At 38.0% G+C, this 19,900-nt stretch overlaps 1 protein-coding gene across 1 annotated transcript in view; it reads right to left on the bottom strand.

The window, feature by feature from the left end:
• ALG6 (ALG6 alpha-1,3-glucosyltransferase) overlaps positions 1 to 19,900 on the bottom strand; it is a 134,988-nt gene that overhangs the window by 88,027 nt on the left and 27,061 nt on the right. Inside the window, exon 7 of the mRNA XM_053693668.1 lies at positions 10,390 to 10,575. Coding sequence (XP_053549643.1) covers positions 10,390 to 10,575 — 186 coding nt within the window. The remainder of the gene's footprint in view (positions 1 to 10,389; positions 10,576 to 19,900) is intronic.

The raw sequence follows: 19,900 nt of genomic DNA, 5'->3' as shown, positions 1-19,900 counted from the left end.
CAGGTAAAAGACAGCATGTGTGGTTGTAGGTTAAGACCAGGTAAAAGACAGCATGTGTGGTTGTAGGTTAGGACCAGGTAAAATACAGCATGTGTGATTGTAGTTTAGGACCAGGTAAAAGACAGCATGCGTGGTTGTAGGTTAGGACCAGGTAAAAGACAGCATGCGTGATTGTAGTTTAGGACCAGGTAAAAGACAGCATGTGTGATTGTAGTTTAGGACCAGGTAAAAGACAGCATGTGTGATTGTAGTTTAGGACCAGGTAAAAGACAGCATGTGTGGTTGTAGGTTAGGACCAGGTAAAAGACAGCATGTGTGATTGTAGGTTAAGACCAGGTAAAATACAGCATGTGTGGTTGTAGGTTAGGACCAGGTAAAATACAACATGTGTGGTTGTAGGTTAAGACCAGGTAAAAGACAGCATGTGTGGTTGTAGGTTAGGACCAGGTAAAAGACAACATGTGTGGTTGTAGGTTAGGACCAGGTAAAAGACAACATGTGTGGTTGTAGGTTAGGACCAGGTAAAAGACAACATGTGTGGTTGTAGGTTAAGACCAGGTAAAAGACAGCATGTGTGGTTGTAGGTTAGGACCAGGTAAAAAAAGACAGCATGTGTGGTTGTAGGTTAGGACTAGGTAAAAGACAGCATGTGTGGTTGTAGGTTAGGACCAGGTAAAAGACAGCATGTGTGGTTGTAGGTTAGGACCAGGTAAAAGACAGCATGTGTGGTTGTAGGTTAGGACCAGGTAAAAGACAGCATGTGTGGTTGTAGGTTAGGACCAGGTAAAAGAGAACATGTGTGGTTGTAGGTTAGGACCAGGTAAAAGAGAACATGGCGTGGTTCCTGGGATTATCACTATTTGGACAAACTCTTCACTTTCATGATCTTAGCTGTGTGCATCCAAATTTAGTGCCACACTTGTCAGAACTGAATCCAAAAATTGTGTCATTTGTCTGAGGAAGGGGAATGAGTCCCTGAAGCATTACTGTTTAATAAACTTTATTTTACATAAAATTCCAGTGAGTGTGGCACTATTTTAGAGACAGTCTACTCCATATTTTTTTTATTTAAAAAAGATAATCCCTTATAACCCATTCCCCAGTTTTGCATAACCAACAAGTTTATATTATTATACTTTTTACCTCTGTGATTACCTTGCATCTAAGCTTCCGCACAGTGCCTCCTTATTTCATTGTTTTTGACAGACTTGCGGTTTACCCAATCAGTGCTGACTCGTAAATAACTTCACGGGGGTGAGCACAATGTTATCTATATCACACACACATGAACTAGCGCTGTCTAACTGTGAAAAACTGTCAAAATACACTGAGATAAGGGGCCCTTTAAGAGTTTAGAAATGAGCGTATGAGCCTACATAGGTTTAGCTTTCAACAAAGTATACCAAGAGAACAAAGCAAATTTGATGATAAAAGTAAATCGGAAAGTTGTTGAAGATTACATACCCTATCTGAATCATAAAAGTTTAATTTTGACTAGACTGTCCCTTTAAATTGCCTGCACCCTAGTGACAGAAAACCTATTTTCTCACTACTATTTACTAGCTGTCTTGCTATAGAATAACATACTATTCAAGTCTTATTAACAACCTTTAACTGAAATTGTGTTTCAATAGCCAAACTACACCCACCCATTTGCCTTATTATGGAGGAGCCAATATGGCAACAAGGCTAGCCATAAAGTTAGTATAAAAAGAAAATTTATGCTTACTTGATAAATTTATTTATTTCTTGACACGATGAGTCCACTGATCATCTAATTACTATTGGGAATATCACTCCTGCCCAGCAGGAGGCGGCAAAGAGCACCACAGCAAAACTGTTAAATATCACCTCCCTTCCTTCCCTCCAACCCCAGTCATTCAACCGAAGTAAAGAAGAGAAAGGAAGCAACAAGGTGCAAAGGTGTCTGAAGTTTATAACAAACCAACCATCTGTATTTAGAACAGGGCGGGCCGTGGACTCATTGTGTCAAGAAATAAATAAATTTATCAGGTAAGCATAAATTTTCTTTTGTTTCTAATGAGACGAGTCCACGGATCAACTAATTACTATTGGGAATCAATACCCAAGCTAGAGTACACAGATGATAAGGGAGGGACAAGACAGGGAACCTAAACGGAAGGCACCACTGCTTTAAGAACCTTTCTCCCAAAAGCGGCCTCAGCTGAGGCAAAAGTGTAAAATTTATAGAATTTTGAAAAAGTGTGAAGAGAGGACCAAGTTGCAGCCTTGCAAATCTGTTCCACAGAAGCTTAATTTTTGAATGCACATGAGGAAGCAACAGCCCTCGTGGAGTGAGCCGTAACTGTCTCTAGAGAATGCTGTCCAGCAGTTTCATAGGCAAAACGTATGATACTCTTCAGCCAAAAAGAAAGAGAAGTAGCCGTAGCTTTCTGTACCTTACGTTTTCCTGAGAAAACCACGAACAAAGCAGAAGACTGACTAAATTCTTTAGTCGTCTGTAAGTAAAATTTTAGAGCACAAACCACATCTAAATTGTACAAAAGCAGTTCCTTCTGAGAACAAGGATTAGGACACAATCTCCTGATTAATGTTCCGGTCAGAAACTACTTTAGGAAGAAAACCTAACTTATCCGAATGAAAAATAAGGTAAGGTGACTCATACTGTAATGCTGAGAGCTCTGACACTCTATGAGCAGATGAAATAGCCACGAGAAACAAAATTTTTCAAGATAACAACTTAATATCTAAGGAATGCATGGACGCAAACGGAGCCCCTTGAAGAACCTTAAAAACTAAATTAAGACTCCAGGGAGGAATAACTGGTTTGAAGACAGGCCTGACAAAAAGAGTGCACGTCTGGGATGTCTGCCAGACGTTTATGTAACAAAATAGACAAGGCAGATATTTGACCTTTTAGGGAACTAGCCGATAATCCTTTCTCCAAACCTTCTTGGAGAAATGACAGAATTCTAGGAATCCTAACTCTGCTCCAAGAGTAGCCCTTGGATTCACACCAATATAGATATTTACGCCATATCTTGTGGTAAATTTTTCTAGTCACAGGTTTACGACCCTGAATCATGGTCTCAATGACCGAATCTGAAAATCCCCGCTTGGATAAAATTAAGCGTTCAATCTCCACGTACTCAGCTTCAGAGAAACTAGATTTGAATGAAGGAAGGGCCCTTGAAGTAGAAGGTCCTTCCTCAACAGAAGTCTCCAAGGTGGAAGAGATGACATTTCCACCAGATCTGCCTACCAAATCCTGTGAGGCCAGGCTGGTGCAATGAGGATCACTGACGCCCTCTCCTGCTTGATTCGAGCAAGGACCCGAGGAAGAAGAGCGAACGGAGGAAATAGGTATGCAAGACTGAAATTCCAAGGTACCGCCGTGGTGTCTATCAATACCGCCTGAGGGTCCCTTGACCTCGATCCGAACCTCGGAAGCTTGGCATTCTGCCGAGATGCCATGAGATCCAATTCCAGCTGACCCCATTTGAGAATCAGGCTGGAAAACACATCGGGATGGAGTTCCCACTCCCCCGGGTGAAAGGTCTGTCTGCTCAGGAAGTCCGCCTCCCAGTTGTTCACCCCTGGGATGTGGATTGCCGACAGACAGCAATTGTGGGTTTCCCCCCACCAAATTATCTTGGCTACCTCTGTCATGGCTAAAGAACTCTGCGTTCCTCCCTGATGATTGATGTAAGCCACTGAAGTTATATTGTCTGACTGGAACCTGATAAACTGGGCCAAGGCTAACTGGGGCCAGGCCAGAAGAGCATTGAAGATCGCTCTCAGCTCCAGAATGTTTATAGGCAGAACAGACTCTGCCTGAGTCCACAATCCCTGAGCCTTTAGAGAGCCCCAGACTGCTCCCCATCCTAGAAGGCTGGCGTCTGTTGTCACAATCACCCAGGAGGGTCTGCGAAAGCAGGTTCCCTGGGAGAGATGATCCAGAGCCAACCACCAATGAAGAGAATCCCTTATCTCCTGCTCCAGTAGTATTCGTGAAGACAAATCTGCATAATCTCTATTCCATTGACTGAGCATGTTTAACTGCAGAGGTCTGAGGTGGAAACGAGCGAACGGGATGATGTCCATTGCCGCCACTATCAGTCCGATTACCTCCATGCACTGAGCAACTGATGGCCGAGGAGTGGACTGAAGCGCTAGGCAAGAATTGAAAATCTTTGATTTCCTGACTTCTGTCAGAAAAATCTTCATTGATAGGGAATCTATTATGGTTCCCAAGAAAGTTACCCTTGTATTTGGAATTAAGGAGCTCTTTTCCAAATTTACCTTCCATTCGTGAGATTGCAGGAAGGATAACAACATTTCCGTGTGGGACCTTACTTGTTGAAAGGATGGCGCCTGGACCAGGATGTCGTCCAGATAGGGCGCCACTGCAATGCCCCGTAATCGGGGCACCGCCAACAGAGATTCCAGAACCTTTGAGAAAATTCTGGGAGCTGTGGCAAGGCTGAAAGGAAGAGCCACAAATTGGAAGTGTTTGTCTAGAAAAGCAAACCTTAGAAACTTGTGATGATCCCTGTGAATGGTAACATGCAGGTACGCGTCCTTTAAATCCACCGTTGTCATAAATTGACCCTCTTGGACCAAAGGAAGAATGGAACGAATAGTTTCCATCTTGAAGGACAGTACTCCGAGGAATTTGTTTAGACTCTTGAGATCTAAAATTGGCCTGAAGGTTCCCTCCTTCTTGGGAACCACGAACAGATTGTAATAAAACCCCAGACTCCGTTCCTGTTATGTTCTTGTACCTTTAACACATCTGTGCATTTAACAAATCTGTACCTTTAACGAATTCTGCACCACACTCACTCCAGGACTTCCATCAGACACGGACGTGTTACCGGAGCCCTTCCTAAAAATACAGCAGCCTCATATCATCTGAGTGGTAACGTATTCCTGCTGACTCTGTCGGCTTAACTCAAAACTTGTCCATAACTATTTCACCTCATTACGTATATTGAAAGATCTGCTGACAGTCATTTACTTTAACTGAGACACGCTTGCATTAACAAATGCTAACCTGCAATCAAGTTTATTGTTACTACATCAGAAAGTCTGCCACTCAACTCATGTCCTAATTGAGACTGTTTAACCTCTTATGCATACTATTACTCTGCTAACAAATTAACGATTTTCTTGCTGTTACTTATAATCTGCCTACAAACTGTTTGATATATTTACTGAAGTGGGAACACTCACAATACGAATATACAGACTGCCTGAGACTGTTTATTAAGGACTTCCATTTCATATTGCAGCATTTATATTATCTTTGTGTAGCCTCAGATCCTGCTACAAATAATTATCTAACTATATTTCTCTACCATTCTCTGCAACAATATCACTGTTGTATTTTGTACTTTACCATCATCACTCTGTTTCCATGCAGCAGTGACCCTCAGATCAATGAGCAAAAACTAGGTTTAAGTTCAATCTTAATAACCTAAGGTTTGGTGTGAGACTGAGTGGTCCTGTATCTAAGGATATACAGTTCTACACAGGTTAACATAACAGTTCCTGCATTGGAACAGGAACTATCACTCCCAGGTCGGAGAGGTCCCGTACACAGTGTAAGAACGCCTCTCTTTTTGTCTGGACTACAAATAATCTTGAAAGCAGAAATCTGCCTCTGGGAGGAAATTTTTTTAACTCTAGCTTGTATCCCTGGGACACTACGTCCGCTGCCCAGGGATCCTGAACATCTCGAACCCAAGCCTGAGAGAAGAAGGAAAGCCTGCCCCCTACAAGATCCGATCCCGGATCGGGGGCAGACCCTTCATGACGTCTTTGATTCAATAGCAGGCTTCTTGGATTGTTTTCCCTTGTTCCAAGACTGATTGGGTCTTCAGGAAGGTTTAGACTGTTCTTGCTTCGAAGAGGAAGCGGCAGAATTTCCCTTGAAATTTTGAAAGGAACGAAAATTACTCTGACGTTCCTTTTGCTTGTTTCTCTTATCCTGAGAGAGATGATGACCCTTTCCTCCCATAATATCAGAGATTATTTCCGTCAAACCAGGTCCAAACCAATATGCCGCCGCACTAGTGACGGTAGCAATGCACACAGCAGGTTGCCATTGTAAACCTTGGTGTACATACATCTTCTTGATGACCCCTCTAATTTCTTGTCCATAGGATCTTTAAAGGCACAACTATCCTCTATGGGGATAGTAGTTCTCTTGGCCAGAGTGGAAACAGCTCCTTCCACCTTGGGTACCGTTTGCCAAACCTCCTTGATAGAGTCTGCTATGGGAAACATCTTTTTAAATATAGGAGATGGAGAAAAAGGTATACCCGTCTCTCCCATTCCTTAGCAATGATCTCAGAAGCTTGGTCTGGTACAGGAAAAACCTCTACCGAGGAAGGTACCTCAAAATATTTGTTTAGCTTACTAGATTTCTTCGGATTAACTACGACCATAGTGTTGCTGTCGTCCAATGTAGCTAAAACCTCCTTAAGTAACAGACGGAGGTGCTCAAGCTTAAACCTGAAGGATACATATTCAGTATTAACAGGAGGAATTACACTGTCAAAGTCTGAGATCTCACCCTCAGATGCTACCGAAAGATCCTCCTCCTCAGGCTTCTGGGAGGGGGGATCCGAAATAGCAACCACTGCATAAGTAACCTCACCTACTGAATGCTACTTTTCCTCTTGCGCTTTCCCTGCAGCATGGGAAAGGCAGATAATGCATCAGAAACAGCAGAGGACACGAAAGAAGCGATTACTTACAACGTAACTCAAGGAGGAGTACTGCATGTGTGGGCGATACAAGTTGGGACGCTTGAGGAGAAAGCTGCGGCATATATTGAACATTGTCATTAGGCTCCTGAACAGCATCCGCCTTGGAAAATGTTGGCTCAGAAAAGAGTCTATCCCTATAATTTAAAGTTCTCTCAATACATGAGGAACAGAAAGGGAGTGGTGGTTCCACATTGGCATTAAAACACAAAGTACAAGTGACAGTTTACAAAGCCTCTTGGTCCATTCTGACTCACAATGGATCCAAATATCAAATAAAATCCAAATTTTTTAATAAAATTTAAAAGACAAAAAAAACGTTACTGTCACTTTAAATGGTAACTTTTATTTTTTATATTCAGAGAGGACAGTAAACCTAACCAATACTGCTTTGCTGAGGTGCCTACCTGCCTGTTAACACTGGCTCTCTCTTGGGCAGGAGCCGTTTCTCTAATCACTGATCTGGAACTCACAGCAGGTACAGGAAACTGGACTCCGTTGCTAGACACGCATAAAATAAAAGAGTATGCGTAATAGAAACAGATGCTATACTACTTCCCCTTCCGATCACTAGGAAGTAAGGGAAAAAGGCACGCAACACAAATTGCCGCCTCCTCTAGGTCCGCCCATAGTGGGCGTCGCAAAAAGTCATCTCCCGGTCGGCATATTGTTTTAAAATAAGTGAAGCCGCCGGGAGTAATTGAATCACCAACAATGCATTAAACTTTTCTAGCCCCAGTGCCTGCGTCTAAGCTGTCCACATTAAAGAGCCCAAACTACACTGAGCCTTTGTATGTGTCCCATTTGAAATAAAGTGCACAACTTATTCTGAGTCTCTTCTGCAACCCCAGAAAATAAAGTCAGCACTTACCTCCTAACCTGCCCGACAGCAAGGCAGCTCTCAGGTTTGAGAGGACCTCTCCCTCACATGGACCTGTGAAAAAAGAGAAAAGACCGAGTAATTTTACTCAGGCTTTCATAGTTAGGGCAGCATTAGTATATGGGAGGCGCAGTGAGAATTATGTCCCACAAGTTCCCATTGTTCTAAAGCCACCACTGCTCTGCTGAAGAGACTGATATGGACTACGGTTATACCCTAGGACAAAGCAGCACAATCTTGCACTACTTAAAAAATAATAAACTCTTGATTGAAGAATCTTTTTCTAACACCTAACTTTACCACTTCCTTGCTCTAACGTAGGCAAAGAGAATAACTGGGGTGGGAGGGAAGGGAGGTGATATTTAACAGCTTTGCTGGGCAGGAGTGATATTCCCAATAGTAATTAGATGATCTGTGGACTCATTGTGTCATTAGAAAGAAATGCATTGTTTTGCAGTTATTATCTGATAAAGGCTATTAGGAAAAAATATGTAGCACAGTTCTGAGAATTAGAAACTGCTCAATTTTCATAGATACATTACATTAAAAAAGGTAAAATAAACAATGAAAATATATTGCAGAATTGTTTCATTATGCGTAACATAACATTTTATATAAAAAATCTCAACGTGTTGACGTTTTTTTTTTTTAAAGATAATACAACCTTCTTGTTTTCATCCTTGAATGTGATCTAACCTTTCCTCTAACTTTAGAGAAGATACGTTTTCAAAAATATTTTCTCGCTGCAAATTTAAAAAGAGAACTTAAATTTATGCACTTTAAGGCATGTCCCCCTAAATGTGCATATTACTTTACAAAATATAAAATAAATCAAATTAATACATAAATCAAATTAACTATTACATTTTATTAAAGGGATATTAAACAGTGCTCCCTAAATAAAAACAAATATGTTAAACATAAAAAGAAACAGATTGTGTAAAAAAGCAGCAAACAACTAACTTGTTTTTTTGCAAAACGAGCACTTTAGAAATTCTTAGTGTTGCCCTGTCCCCAGTGTGATAAGAAAGCTGACGTCTTGGCAACTTAGGTTACATTCTGACTGATCTGAGCATCGGCAAATCTGACTCCCTGTTATCTAGTTTATCTACAGAATGGTAAATCAGTTCATGTCACTCCAGAAGTTTTATGACATGAGGCTAGATAAGCCTTCCTGCAGAGTCACAGCCTCCTTGTCGGCTGTGACAGGAAGGAATGGACTCTGCACAAATGTAGTGTATAAAAAGAAAAGGTAAAATCTATTTCAAATGATGAATAATATATATTGTGATGGTTTCTATGAAGTATAAGCCACTGCTTAGTGCTTTTTTATTACAATAATGAAGCAGACGGTTTAATATCCCTTTAAAGGGACAGGAAACAAGTACATTTTCTTTCATGATTCGGATGGAACATACAATTTTTAAAAAAATTAAATTTACTTCTATTATCAACTTTGCTTCATTTTCTTGTTATCCTTTGCTGAATGAACAACATTGCACTACTGGCAGCTAGCAGAACACATCTAGTTAGCCAATCACAAGAGACAAATGTGTGCAGGCACCAATCAGCAGCTCCCAAGGGATATAAAGAGAATGAAGCACATTTGAAAATAGAAGTGAATATAAAAAAGTGTCTGAATCATGCAAGTTTATTTTTGACTTTCCTTTCCCTTTAAGTAGCTTGTATAAGTAATTAGCCAATCACAGACTGCTTGACGTGCCCACTTCTTATTCAGTATTTCTCATCTCTTCTGCCAATGTATCTAGGTTACTACTTATTGAATTTGTTTATTTATAGGAATATTGTGACTCAATGGTCTTAACATTCTTACATATCGAGTGCTTATACACTAAACTGTCTGTGATCTTAAAATACAATCTGACATTATCACTTAAAAGGCACATTAAAAAGGGATTATATAGATTCTGTACTGCAAATTCATGGCTGTTATATTTTAATAATAAAAAAATGTTGCCACTAAAGTACGTACTTAGGTACTGAGGTTACAATGCTTGTACCTATGTGTGTCTGTTACTACGTTTGTTAATGTATTATTTCAAACAAAAATGTGAATGTGCTGCAATACTTAATCTACACGACACAAGTAAGGTTACTGCCCTTTTGTTGTCATTCTTTACTGTTTAACGTCCCTTTAATGCGAACAGAGATGGGAATATCCTACAATTTACAAAAGATCAAAACCTAATCAACTCCCAACACCTTCTGCAAACACAAAAAAACAAAGCTTTACTTTTTAAGAAAACACATTATTGCCAACGATCACTGATAAGGAAGTGACAAGTACTCCTTGCTGAGGGATATTGTACAGACTAACAACTTGTCTCTGGTTAAAGGGACAGTGTACTGTCAAATTGTTTTTCCCTCAATGTGTTTCCAATGGCTTCTGATACCAGCTGCAGAGCATAAAATGTATGAGAAATTGGTTATTTTGGTTTATTTTTGTATATGAAATAGCTGGGTTGAGCTTGCAGAGCATTTAGATCTTAGATGTGTTCAGTTTCTGTACACACACATGCGGAATTACAGATAAAAACGATTACCATGTAGACTGTAAACTGTTGGGAGCAGCACACTTCTATACATTTGTTCTGTTTAGTCCGTTATGTAACTGCACTTTTTTACCATGAGTCAGTGACCTAGGATGTACCAGTGCTGCAGAAGATTGCGGCACTTTTGGAAATAAATTAATAATGATAATAATAATAATAAACACTTCAGTAACTCTCTTACCCTCTACCAGCGATGCCTCTTTTGAAGCACTTTCCCAGAAGATAACAGAAGAACGGTAAAGAGTGGTAAAGCTCCATCTGTTTGTAGTTTAGGGCAAAACAAAATGCCATTGATCCAAGCAAATCATGGTCGTATGAAAGTGCGAGAACGCCCCACACGGCAAAACCCAGACTTACAGAGTTGTATGTGTGTTTGTGTTAAGGAGAATACATGAAGACGACTAGCACATATGCCTTCAGTTTTCTGATTAGCTTGTTAGGTACACTGATGATAATACATAGAATATGTGTAGGCCGGTCTCTGTCTTATACACTTAAACAGACAGTACACTGATAATACATAGAATATGTGTAGGCCGGTCTCTGTCTGATACACTTAAATGGACAGTACACTGATAATAATACATAGAATATGTGTAGGCCGGTCTCTGTCTGATACACTTAAATGGACAGTACACTGATAATAATACATAGAATATGTTTAGGCCGGTCTCTGTCTGATACACTTAAACAGACAGTACACTGATAATAATACATAGAATATGTTTAGGCCGGTCTCTGTCTGATACACTTAAATGGACAGTACACTGATAATAATACATAGAATATGTGTAGGCCGGTCTCTGTCTGATACACTTAAATGGACAGTACACTGATAATAATACATAGAATATGTGTAGGCCGGTCTCTGTCTTATACACTTAGACAGTACACTGATAATAATACATAGAATATGTGTAGGCCGGTCTCTGTCTTATACACTTAAACAGACAGTTCACTGATAATAATAAATAGAATATGTGTAGGCCGGTCTCTGTCTTATACACTTAGACAGTACACTGATAATAATACATAGAATATGTGTAGGCCGGTCTCTGTCTGATACACTTAAATGGACAGTACACTGATAATAATACATAGAATATGTGTAGGCCGGTCTCTGTCTTATACACTTAGACAGTACACTGATAATAATACATAGAATATGTGTAGGCCGGTCTCTGTCTTATAGACTTAAACAGACAGTACACTGATAATAATACATAGAATATGTGTAGGCCGGTCTCTGTCTTATACACTTAAACAGACAGTACACTGATAATAATACATAGAATATGTGTAGGCCGGTCTCTGTCTTATACACTTAAACAGACAGTACACTGATAATACATAGAATATGTGTAGGCCGGTCTCTGTCTTATACACTTAAACAGACAGTACACTGATAATAATACATAGAATATGTTTAGGCCGGTCTCTGTCTTATACACTTAAACGGACAGTACACTGATAATAATACATAGAATATGTGTAGGCCGGTCTCTGTCTTATACACTTAAACAGACAGTACACTGATAATAATAAATAGAATATGTGTAGGCCGGTCTCTGTCTTATACAATTAAACGGACAGTACACTAATAATAATACATAGAATATGTGTAGGCCGGTCTCTGTCTTATACACTTAAACAGACAGTACACTGATAATAATACATAGAATATGTGTAGGCCGGTCTCTGTCTTATACACTTAAACAGACAGTACACTGATAATAATACATAGAATATGTGTAGGCCGGTCTCTGTCTTATACACTTAAACGGACAGTACACTGATAATAATACATAGAATAAGACAGAGACCGGCCTAAACATATTCTATGTATTATTATCAGTGTACTGTCCGTTTAAGTGTATAAGACAGAGACCGGCCTACACATATTCTATGTATTATTATCAGTGTACTGTCTGTTTAAGTGTATAAGACAGAGACCGGCCTACACATATTCTATGTATTATTATCAGTGTACTGTCTGTTTAAGTGTATCAGACAGAGACCGGCCTACACATATTCTATGTATTATTATCAGTGTACTGTCTGTTTAAGTGTATAAGACAGAGACCGGCCTACACATATTCTATGTATTATTATCAGTGTACTGTCTAAGTGTATAAGACAGAGACCGGCCTACACATATTCTATGTATTATTATCAGTGTACTGTCTGTTTAAGTGTATAAGACAGAGACCGGCCTACACATATTCTATGTATTATTATCAGTGTACTGTCTAAGTGTATAAGACAGAGACCGACCTACACATATTCTATGTATTATTATCAGTGTACTGTCTGTTTAAGTGTATAAGACAGAGACCGACCTACACATATTCTATGTATTATTATCAGTGTACTGTCTGTTTAAGTGTATAAGACAGAGACCTGCCTACACATATTATATGTATTATTATCAGTGTACTGTCTGTTTAAGTGTATAAGACAGAGACCTGCCTACACATATTATATGTATTATTATCAGTGTACTGTCTGTTTAAGTGTATAAGACAGAGACCGACCTACACATATTCTATGTATTATTATCAGTGTACTGTCCGTTTAAGTGTATAAGACAGAGACCGGCCTACACATATTCTATGTATTATTATCAGTGTACTGTCTGTTTAAGTGTATAAGACAGAGACCGGCCTACACATATTATATGTATTATTATCAGTGTACTGTCTGTTTAAGTGTATAAGACAGAGACCGGCCTAAACATATTCTATGTATTATTATCAGTGTACTGTCCGTTTAAGTGTATAAGACAGACCTGCCTACACATATTCTATGTATTATTATCAGTGTACTGTCCGTTTAATTGTATAAGACAGAGACCGGCCTAAACGGACAGTACACTGATAATAATACATAGAATATGTTTAGGCCGGTCTCTGTCTTATACACTTAAACGGACAGTACACTGATAATAATACATAGAATAAGTGTAGGCCGGTCTCTGTCTGATACACTTAAACAGACAGTACACTGATAATAATACATAGAATATGTGTAGGCCGGTCTCTGTCTTATACACTTAAACAGACAGTACACTGATAATAATACATACAATATGTGTAGGCCGGTCTCTGTCTTATACACTTAAACAGACAGTACACTGATAATAATACATAGAATATGTGTAGGCCGGTCTCTGTCTTATACACTTAAACAGACAGTACACTGATAATAATACATAGAATATGTGTAGGCAGGTCTCTGTCTTATACACTTAAACAGACAGTACACTGATAATAATACATAGAATATGTGTAGGCCGGTCTCTGTCTTATACACTTAAACAGACAGTACACTGATAATAATACATAGAATATGTGTAGGCCGGTCTCTGTCTTATAGACTTAAACAGACAGTACACTGATAATAATACATAGAATATGTGTAGGCCGGTCTCTGTCTTATACACTTAAACAGACAGTACACTGATAATAATACATAGAATATGTGTAGGCCGGTCTCTGTCTTATAGACTTAAACAGACAGTACACTGATAATAATACATAGAATATGTGTAGGCCGGTCTCTGTCTTATAGACTTAAACAGACAGTACACTGATAATAATACATAGAATATGTGTAGGCCGGTCTCTGTCTTATACACTTAAACAGACAGTACACTGATAATAATACATAGAATATGTGTAGGCCGGTCTCTGTCTTATACACTTAAACAGACAGTACACTGATAATAATACATAGAATATGTGTAGGCCGGTCTCTGTCTTATAGACTTAAACAGACAGTACACTGATAATAATACATATAATATGTGTAGGCAGGTCTCTGTCTTATACACTTAAACAGACAGTACACTGATAATAATACATAGAATATGTGTAGGCCGGTCTCTGTCTTATAGACTTAAACAGACAGTACACTGATAATAATACATAGAATATGTGTAGGCCGGTCTCTGTCTTATACAATTAAACGGACAGTACACTAATAATAATACATAGAATATGTTTAGGCCGGTCTCTGTCTGATACACTTAAACAGACAGTACACTGATAATAATACATAGAATATGTGTAGGCCGGTCTCTGTCTTATACAATTAAACGGACAGTACACTGATAATAATACATAGAATATGTTTAGGCCGGTCTCTGTCTTATACACTTAAACAGACAGTACACTGATAATAATACATAGAATATGTTTAGGCCGGTCTCTGTCTTATACACTTAAACAGACAGTACACTGATAATAATACATAGAATATGTTTAGGCCGGTCTCTGTCTTATACACTTAAACAGACAGTACACTGATAATAATACATAGAATATGTGTAGGCCGGTCTCTGTCTTATACACTTAAACAGACAGTACACTGTAAAATAGTTTTCCCTTAATTTATTTCCAATGACTTCTTTTTACCAGCTACAGAGTATAAAATGTATGAAAAATTGCATTTTCAGGTTTATTTGTGTATGTGAAATAGCTGGTTTTGTGCTTTGAAACCACAGCCTATTACAATGGGCTGAGTAAAATCAGATCTCATTATGTTATCACTTTGTGTGCACACACTTGTTTCCTTATCTTATATATGTTTGTAAACCAAAGCTCAATACTTAGAAAGAACAATGTGAAATTACCATTTTATTAGTTATCTCGTGTACACTCACCGGGAGCGTAATTTCTTCTGCTGGCTGTGTTTACATAACCTGGACTTAAAGTGCCATAAAACAGGTTGAGATCTGTGCATATCCTAAAAGGGCTAATTAATTTAAAATAGTTTGCATAAAAAAAAAAATAATGTTTAAATTGCTGGCAAGTATTTTCAAAAATAAGCAAAATAAATTACATAGCTAAACTGCCTATAGCAGCTAACTCCACTCCTCTTATCAGTGTTTAGACACAGGCATTGTATTTCAGCTGAGTTCACAGCTTCTAGGCAGTACCAGCAGATAATCCCTATTCACTTTTGCATTTTACCAAGAGAACAATAAACATAGATACAGCCATAAAAGGAATTGTGTGGGGGGAGTTAGAGCTTTACAATTCAGAAACTAAAAAGAAAGGGTTAATGGCGAGGCACTGCACTATAAATTTGCAGGTAAAGAAATTAAAGTACATATTATGTTATTTTGTCTCTATCCCAACTTGTTTTATGTCTCTTTAAAGGGACAGTCAAGTCCAAAAAAACTTTCGTTTCAAATAGAGAATGTAATTTTAAACAACTTTCCAATTTACTTTTATCACCAATTTTGCTTTGTTCTCTTGGTATTCTTAGTTGAAAGCTAAACCCGAGGAAGGCTCATATGATAATTTCTAAGCCTTTAACGGCCGCCTCTTATCACATGCTTTTTTATTTGCTTTTCACAACAGGGGAAAGCTAGTTCATGTAAACCATATAGATAACATTGTGATCGCGCCCGTGGATTGTGGCAGACACTGTACCAATTGGCTAAAATTCAAGTCAATAGACAATAAATAAAATGTCATGTGATCAGGGGCCTGTCAGAAGATGCTTAGATACAAGGTAATCACAGAGGTAAAAAGTATATTAATACAACTGTGTTGGTTATGCATAACTGGGGAATGGGTAATAAAGGGATTATCTATCTTTTAAAACAACAAAAAATCTGGTGTTGACTGTCCCTTTAAGTACAGAAACTTTCAGTATAGGTGGGGATACCACAGGCTAAATCAGCTATTTCAAATGCTGAAATAAGGGTAAACAAGCTACTTTTTAACAATTTAAAAACACTCCAGCAGGAAAAATGGCTCATTGGGAACAAATTCAAGGGGAGAAAATATTTGGGTAAACTGCCCCTATAAAGGGACTCTAAACTCAAATTGTAATTCTCCATAAAATGTTTCATTATATGTAGTCAAAAATAAATAAATTTGTAATGTACTTTACTAACGTATACTCCAAGAGACATTTATCAAGACATTTTTATATCAGAATTTTTATAGATAACTTTCGGCTAGATTACGAGTTTTGCGTTATGAGTGAAAAAACCTCATAACGCTGCTTTTTCACTACCGCTGCTATTACGAGTCTTGTAGGTTCAGCTGTACCGCACACTTTTTTGGCCGTCACGCAAAGTAACTTCTTTTTAAAAAGTCCTTTATCAATGGGACTTCCATAGCGCCGGTATTACGAGTTTGCCTGGGAGGCCAAAAAGTGAGCGGTACACCCTATACCGTCAAGATTCGTACCGCTATCTAAAGTCAGTAGTTATGAGTTTTATGCTACAAAGCTGTACCATAAAACTCATAACTGAAGTGTTAAAAAGTACACTAACACCCATAAACTACCTATTAACCTCTAAACCGAGGCCTTCCACGCTCCAGACAATGCCGCCACTATAACAAACATATTAACCCCTAAACCGCTGCACTCCCGCATCGTAAACACTAGTTAAATATTATTAACCCCTAATCTGCTGTCCCTAACATTGCCGCAACCTATATTACTATTATTAACCCCTAATCTGCTGCCCCAAAATCGCCACCACCTAACTACACTTATTAACCCCTAATTTGCTGCCCCCAACGTCGCCACCACTATACTAAAGTTATTAACCCCTAAACCTCTGGCCTCCCACATCACTAACACTAAATAAATATATAAACCCCTAAACCTAAGTCTAATCCTAACACCCCTAACTTTAATATAATTAAAATATATCTAAATAAAACCTATTAATAACTAAATTATTCCTATTTAAGACTAAATACTTACCTGTAAAATAAACCCTAAGCTAGCTACAATATAACTAATAGTTACATTGTAGTTATCTTAGGGTTTATTTTTATTTCACAGGTAAGTTTGTATTTATTTTAACTATGTAGACTAGTTAGTAAATAGTTATTAACTATTTACTAGCTACCTAGTTAAAATACAAATTTACCTCTAAAATAAAACCTAACCTGTCTTACACTAAAACCTAACATTACACTACAATTAAATAAATTACATGAATTAAATACAATTAATTAAATTACAAAAAAATAAACACTAAATTACACAAAATAAAAAAGAAATTATCAAATATTTAAACTAATTACACCTAATCTAATAGCCCTATCAAAATATAAAAGCCCACCCAAAATAATAAAAAACCCCTAGCCTAAACTAAACTGCCAATAGCCCTTAAAAAGGGCATTTTGCGTGGCATTGCCCCAAAGAAATCAGCTCTTATACCTGTAAAAAAAATACAAACAACCCCCCAACAGTAAAACCCACCACCCACACAACCAAACCTCCCAAATAAAATCCTATCTAAATAAACCTAAGATCCCCATTGCCCTGAAAAGGGCATTTGGATGGGAATTGCACCTTACAAGGGCATTTAGCTCTTGTAAGACTTCTGCCCGCCTCGAGAACAACTTCTTGCCGCTTGGATGAAGACTTCTCCCGGCTTCGTTGGGGACTTCTGCCAGCTTGGATGAAGACTTCTCCCGGCTTGATGAGGATGGATGTCCGGTCTTCAAAAACTGTAAGTGGATCTTCGGGGATTAGTGTTAGGTATTTTTAAGGGTTAATTTGGGTGAGTTTTATTTTTAGATTAGGGGTTTGGGCAAAGAAAAAGAGCTAAATGCCCTTTTAAGGGCAATGTCCAACCAAATGCACTTTTCAGGGCAATGGGGAGCTTAGGTTTGTTTAGATAGGATTTCATTTGGGGGGGTTGTTTGCATTTTTTTTTTTTTACAGGTAAAAGAGCCAATTTCTTTGGGGAAATGCCCCGCAAAAGGCCATTTTAAGGGCTATTGGCAGTTTAGTTTAGGCTAGGGTTTTTTTTATTTTGGGGGGCTTTTTTATTTTGATAGGGCGATTAGGTGTAATTAGTTTAAATATTTGATAATTTCTTTTTTATTTTGTGTAATTTAGTGTTTATTTTATTTTGTAATTTAGTTAATTGTAGTGTAATGTTAGGTGTGCAAGATGACCATTTTTTATATTGTATTTTTTTACACATATATATACTCCTTTGTATGGAACCGATTTTTTTCGCACTTGCACTTTATTACACTCGCATTGTATTCATTGTTTGCGGTATAGAATTTTTTTGCACAAGTCACTTGAATTTTTGTTATCTATTAGTCTTATCATTATAGTGCTATCTGTCATGGGATTGGTTAGATTTTCAATTATAATTTCGTTGTCTCTGTTTTCTTACATTGTACAATGACAATAAAACGAATCTAAGTTAGTGTGAGGCAGGTTAGGTTTTATTTTACAGGTAAATTTGTATTTATTTTAACTAGATAGTTATTAAATAGTTAATAACTATTTACTAACTAGTCTACCTAGTTAAAATAAATACAAACTTAGCTGTGAAATAAAAATAAACCCTTAGCTAGATACAATGTCCTATTAGTTATATTGTAGCTAGCTTAGGGTTTATTTTATAGGCAAGTATTTAGTTTTAAATAGGAATTATTTAGTTAATGATAGTAATTTTTATTTAGATTTATTTTAATTATATTAAAGTTAGGGGTGTTAGGGTTAGACTTAGACTTAGGTTTAGGGGTTAATATATTTATTTAGTGTTAGTGATGTGGGAGGCCAGAGGTTTAGGGTTTAATAACTTTAGTATAGTGGCGGCGGCGACGTTGGGGGCGGCAGATTAGGGTTAATAAATTTATGTAGGTGGTGGTGGCGGCGACGTTGGGGGTGGCAGATTAAGGGTTAATAAGTATAATGTAGGTGTCAGCGATGTTGGGGCGGCAGATAAGGGGTTAATAAGTGTAATGTAGGTGTCGGCGATGTCGGGGGCGGCAGATTAGGGGTGTTTAGACTCAGGGTTTATGTTAGGGTGTTAGGTGTAAACATAAATTTCTTTCCCCATAGGAATCAATGGGGCATCTTTACACTTTTTTATTGCAGGTGTTAGGCTTTTTTTTTGCCGTCTCTCCCCATTGATGTCTATGGGGAAATCGTGCACGAGCACGCAAATCCAGCTCTGGTATTTGTGTGCGGTATGGAGCTCAACACTGCCATATTGGCCGATAACGCCAGGTTTTTGCAAACCTGTAATAGCAGTGCTATTAAAGGTAAGCGGTGGAAATAACTTACAAGTTATTACTGAGCCGCTCATAACGCAAAACTCGTAATCTGGCCGTAAGTTAATAAACTTTTCTAAAAGCTTCTAATATATGTAATTATTTATTTGATCCATTGCTCCTCTAATTTAACGCTAAAAATTATGTTTTTTTCTAACCCTACAGAGGTTGGAGTGTTAGATACAATATCTACAACTTTCACACCCTGCAACATGCTACAGTGAGTGCATGAAAAGTGAAGCAGCTCATTTATAGCTATCCCTAATAAGTGACAGCAGTAAATATATGATAAATATTCAGATGAGGCTTTTTAAAGGGGCACATTCCTTAGCTGCAAAACCATGTCAAATTTCTGTAACAGTTTAAATGAGTATAAAACATATTTCGTATTCAGATCTTTTACAATGATGCTTTGCTGATACGTACTATACAAATACGTTTTATGTCCCTTCATGTTTTCTTTTGGAATTGACCAATATTGTTCTAATATAATTATTCTTCACTTGTTCATTGTATACATTTTACATTATTATACATAGCTACACATACACACATCTGATTGGCTGCAGGTGCCAAGCAGCCGAGCGAGGATTTCCCTTTGACATTTAGCTGACACAAATCATGTTACTTTTAGAA

Source organism: Bombina bombina, chromosome 10 (genome assembly GCF_027579735.1).
Source record: "Bombina bombina isolate aBomBom1 chromosome 10, aBomBom1.pri, whole genome shotgun sequence".
NCBI classification, from domain to species: domain Eukaryota; kingdom Metazoa; phylum Chordata; class Amphibia; order Anura; family Bombinatoridae; genus Bombina; species Bombina bombina.
Note: the sequence above shows the minus strand (reverse complement) of the source record. Positions and strands in the feature narration are given on the sequence as shown.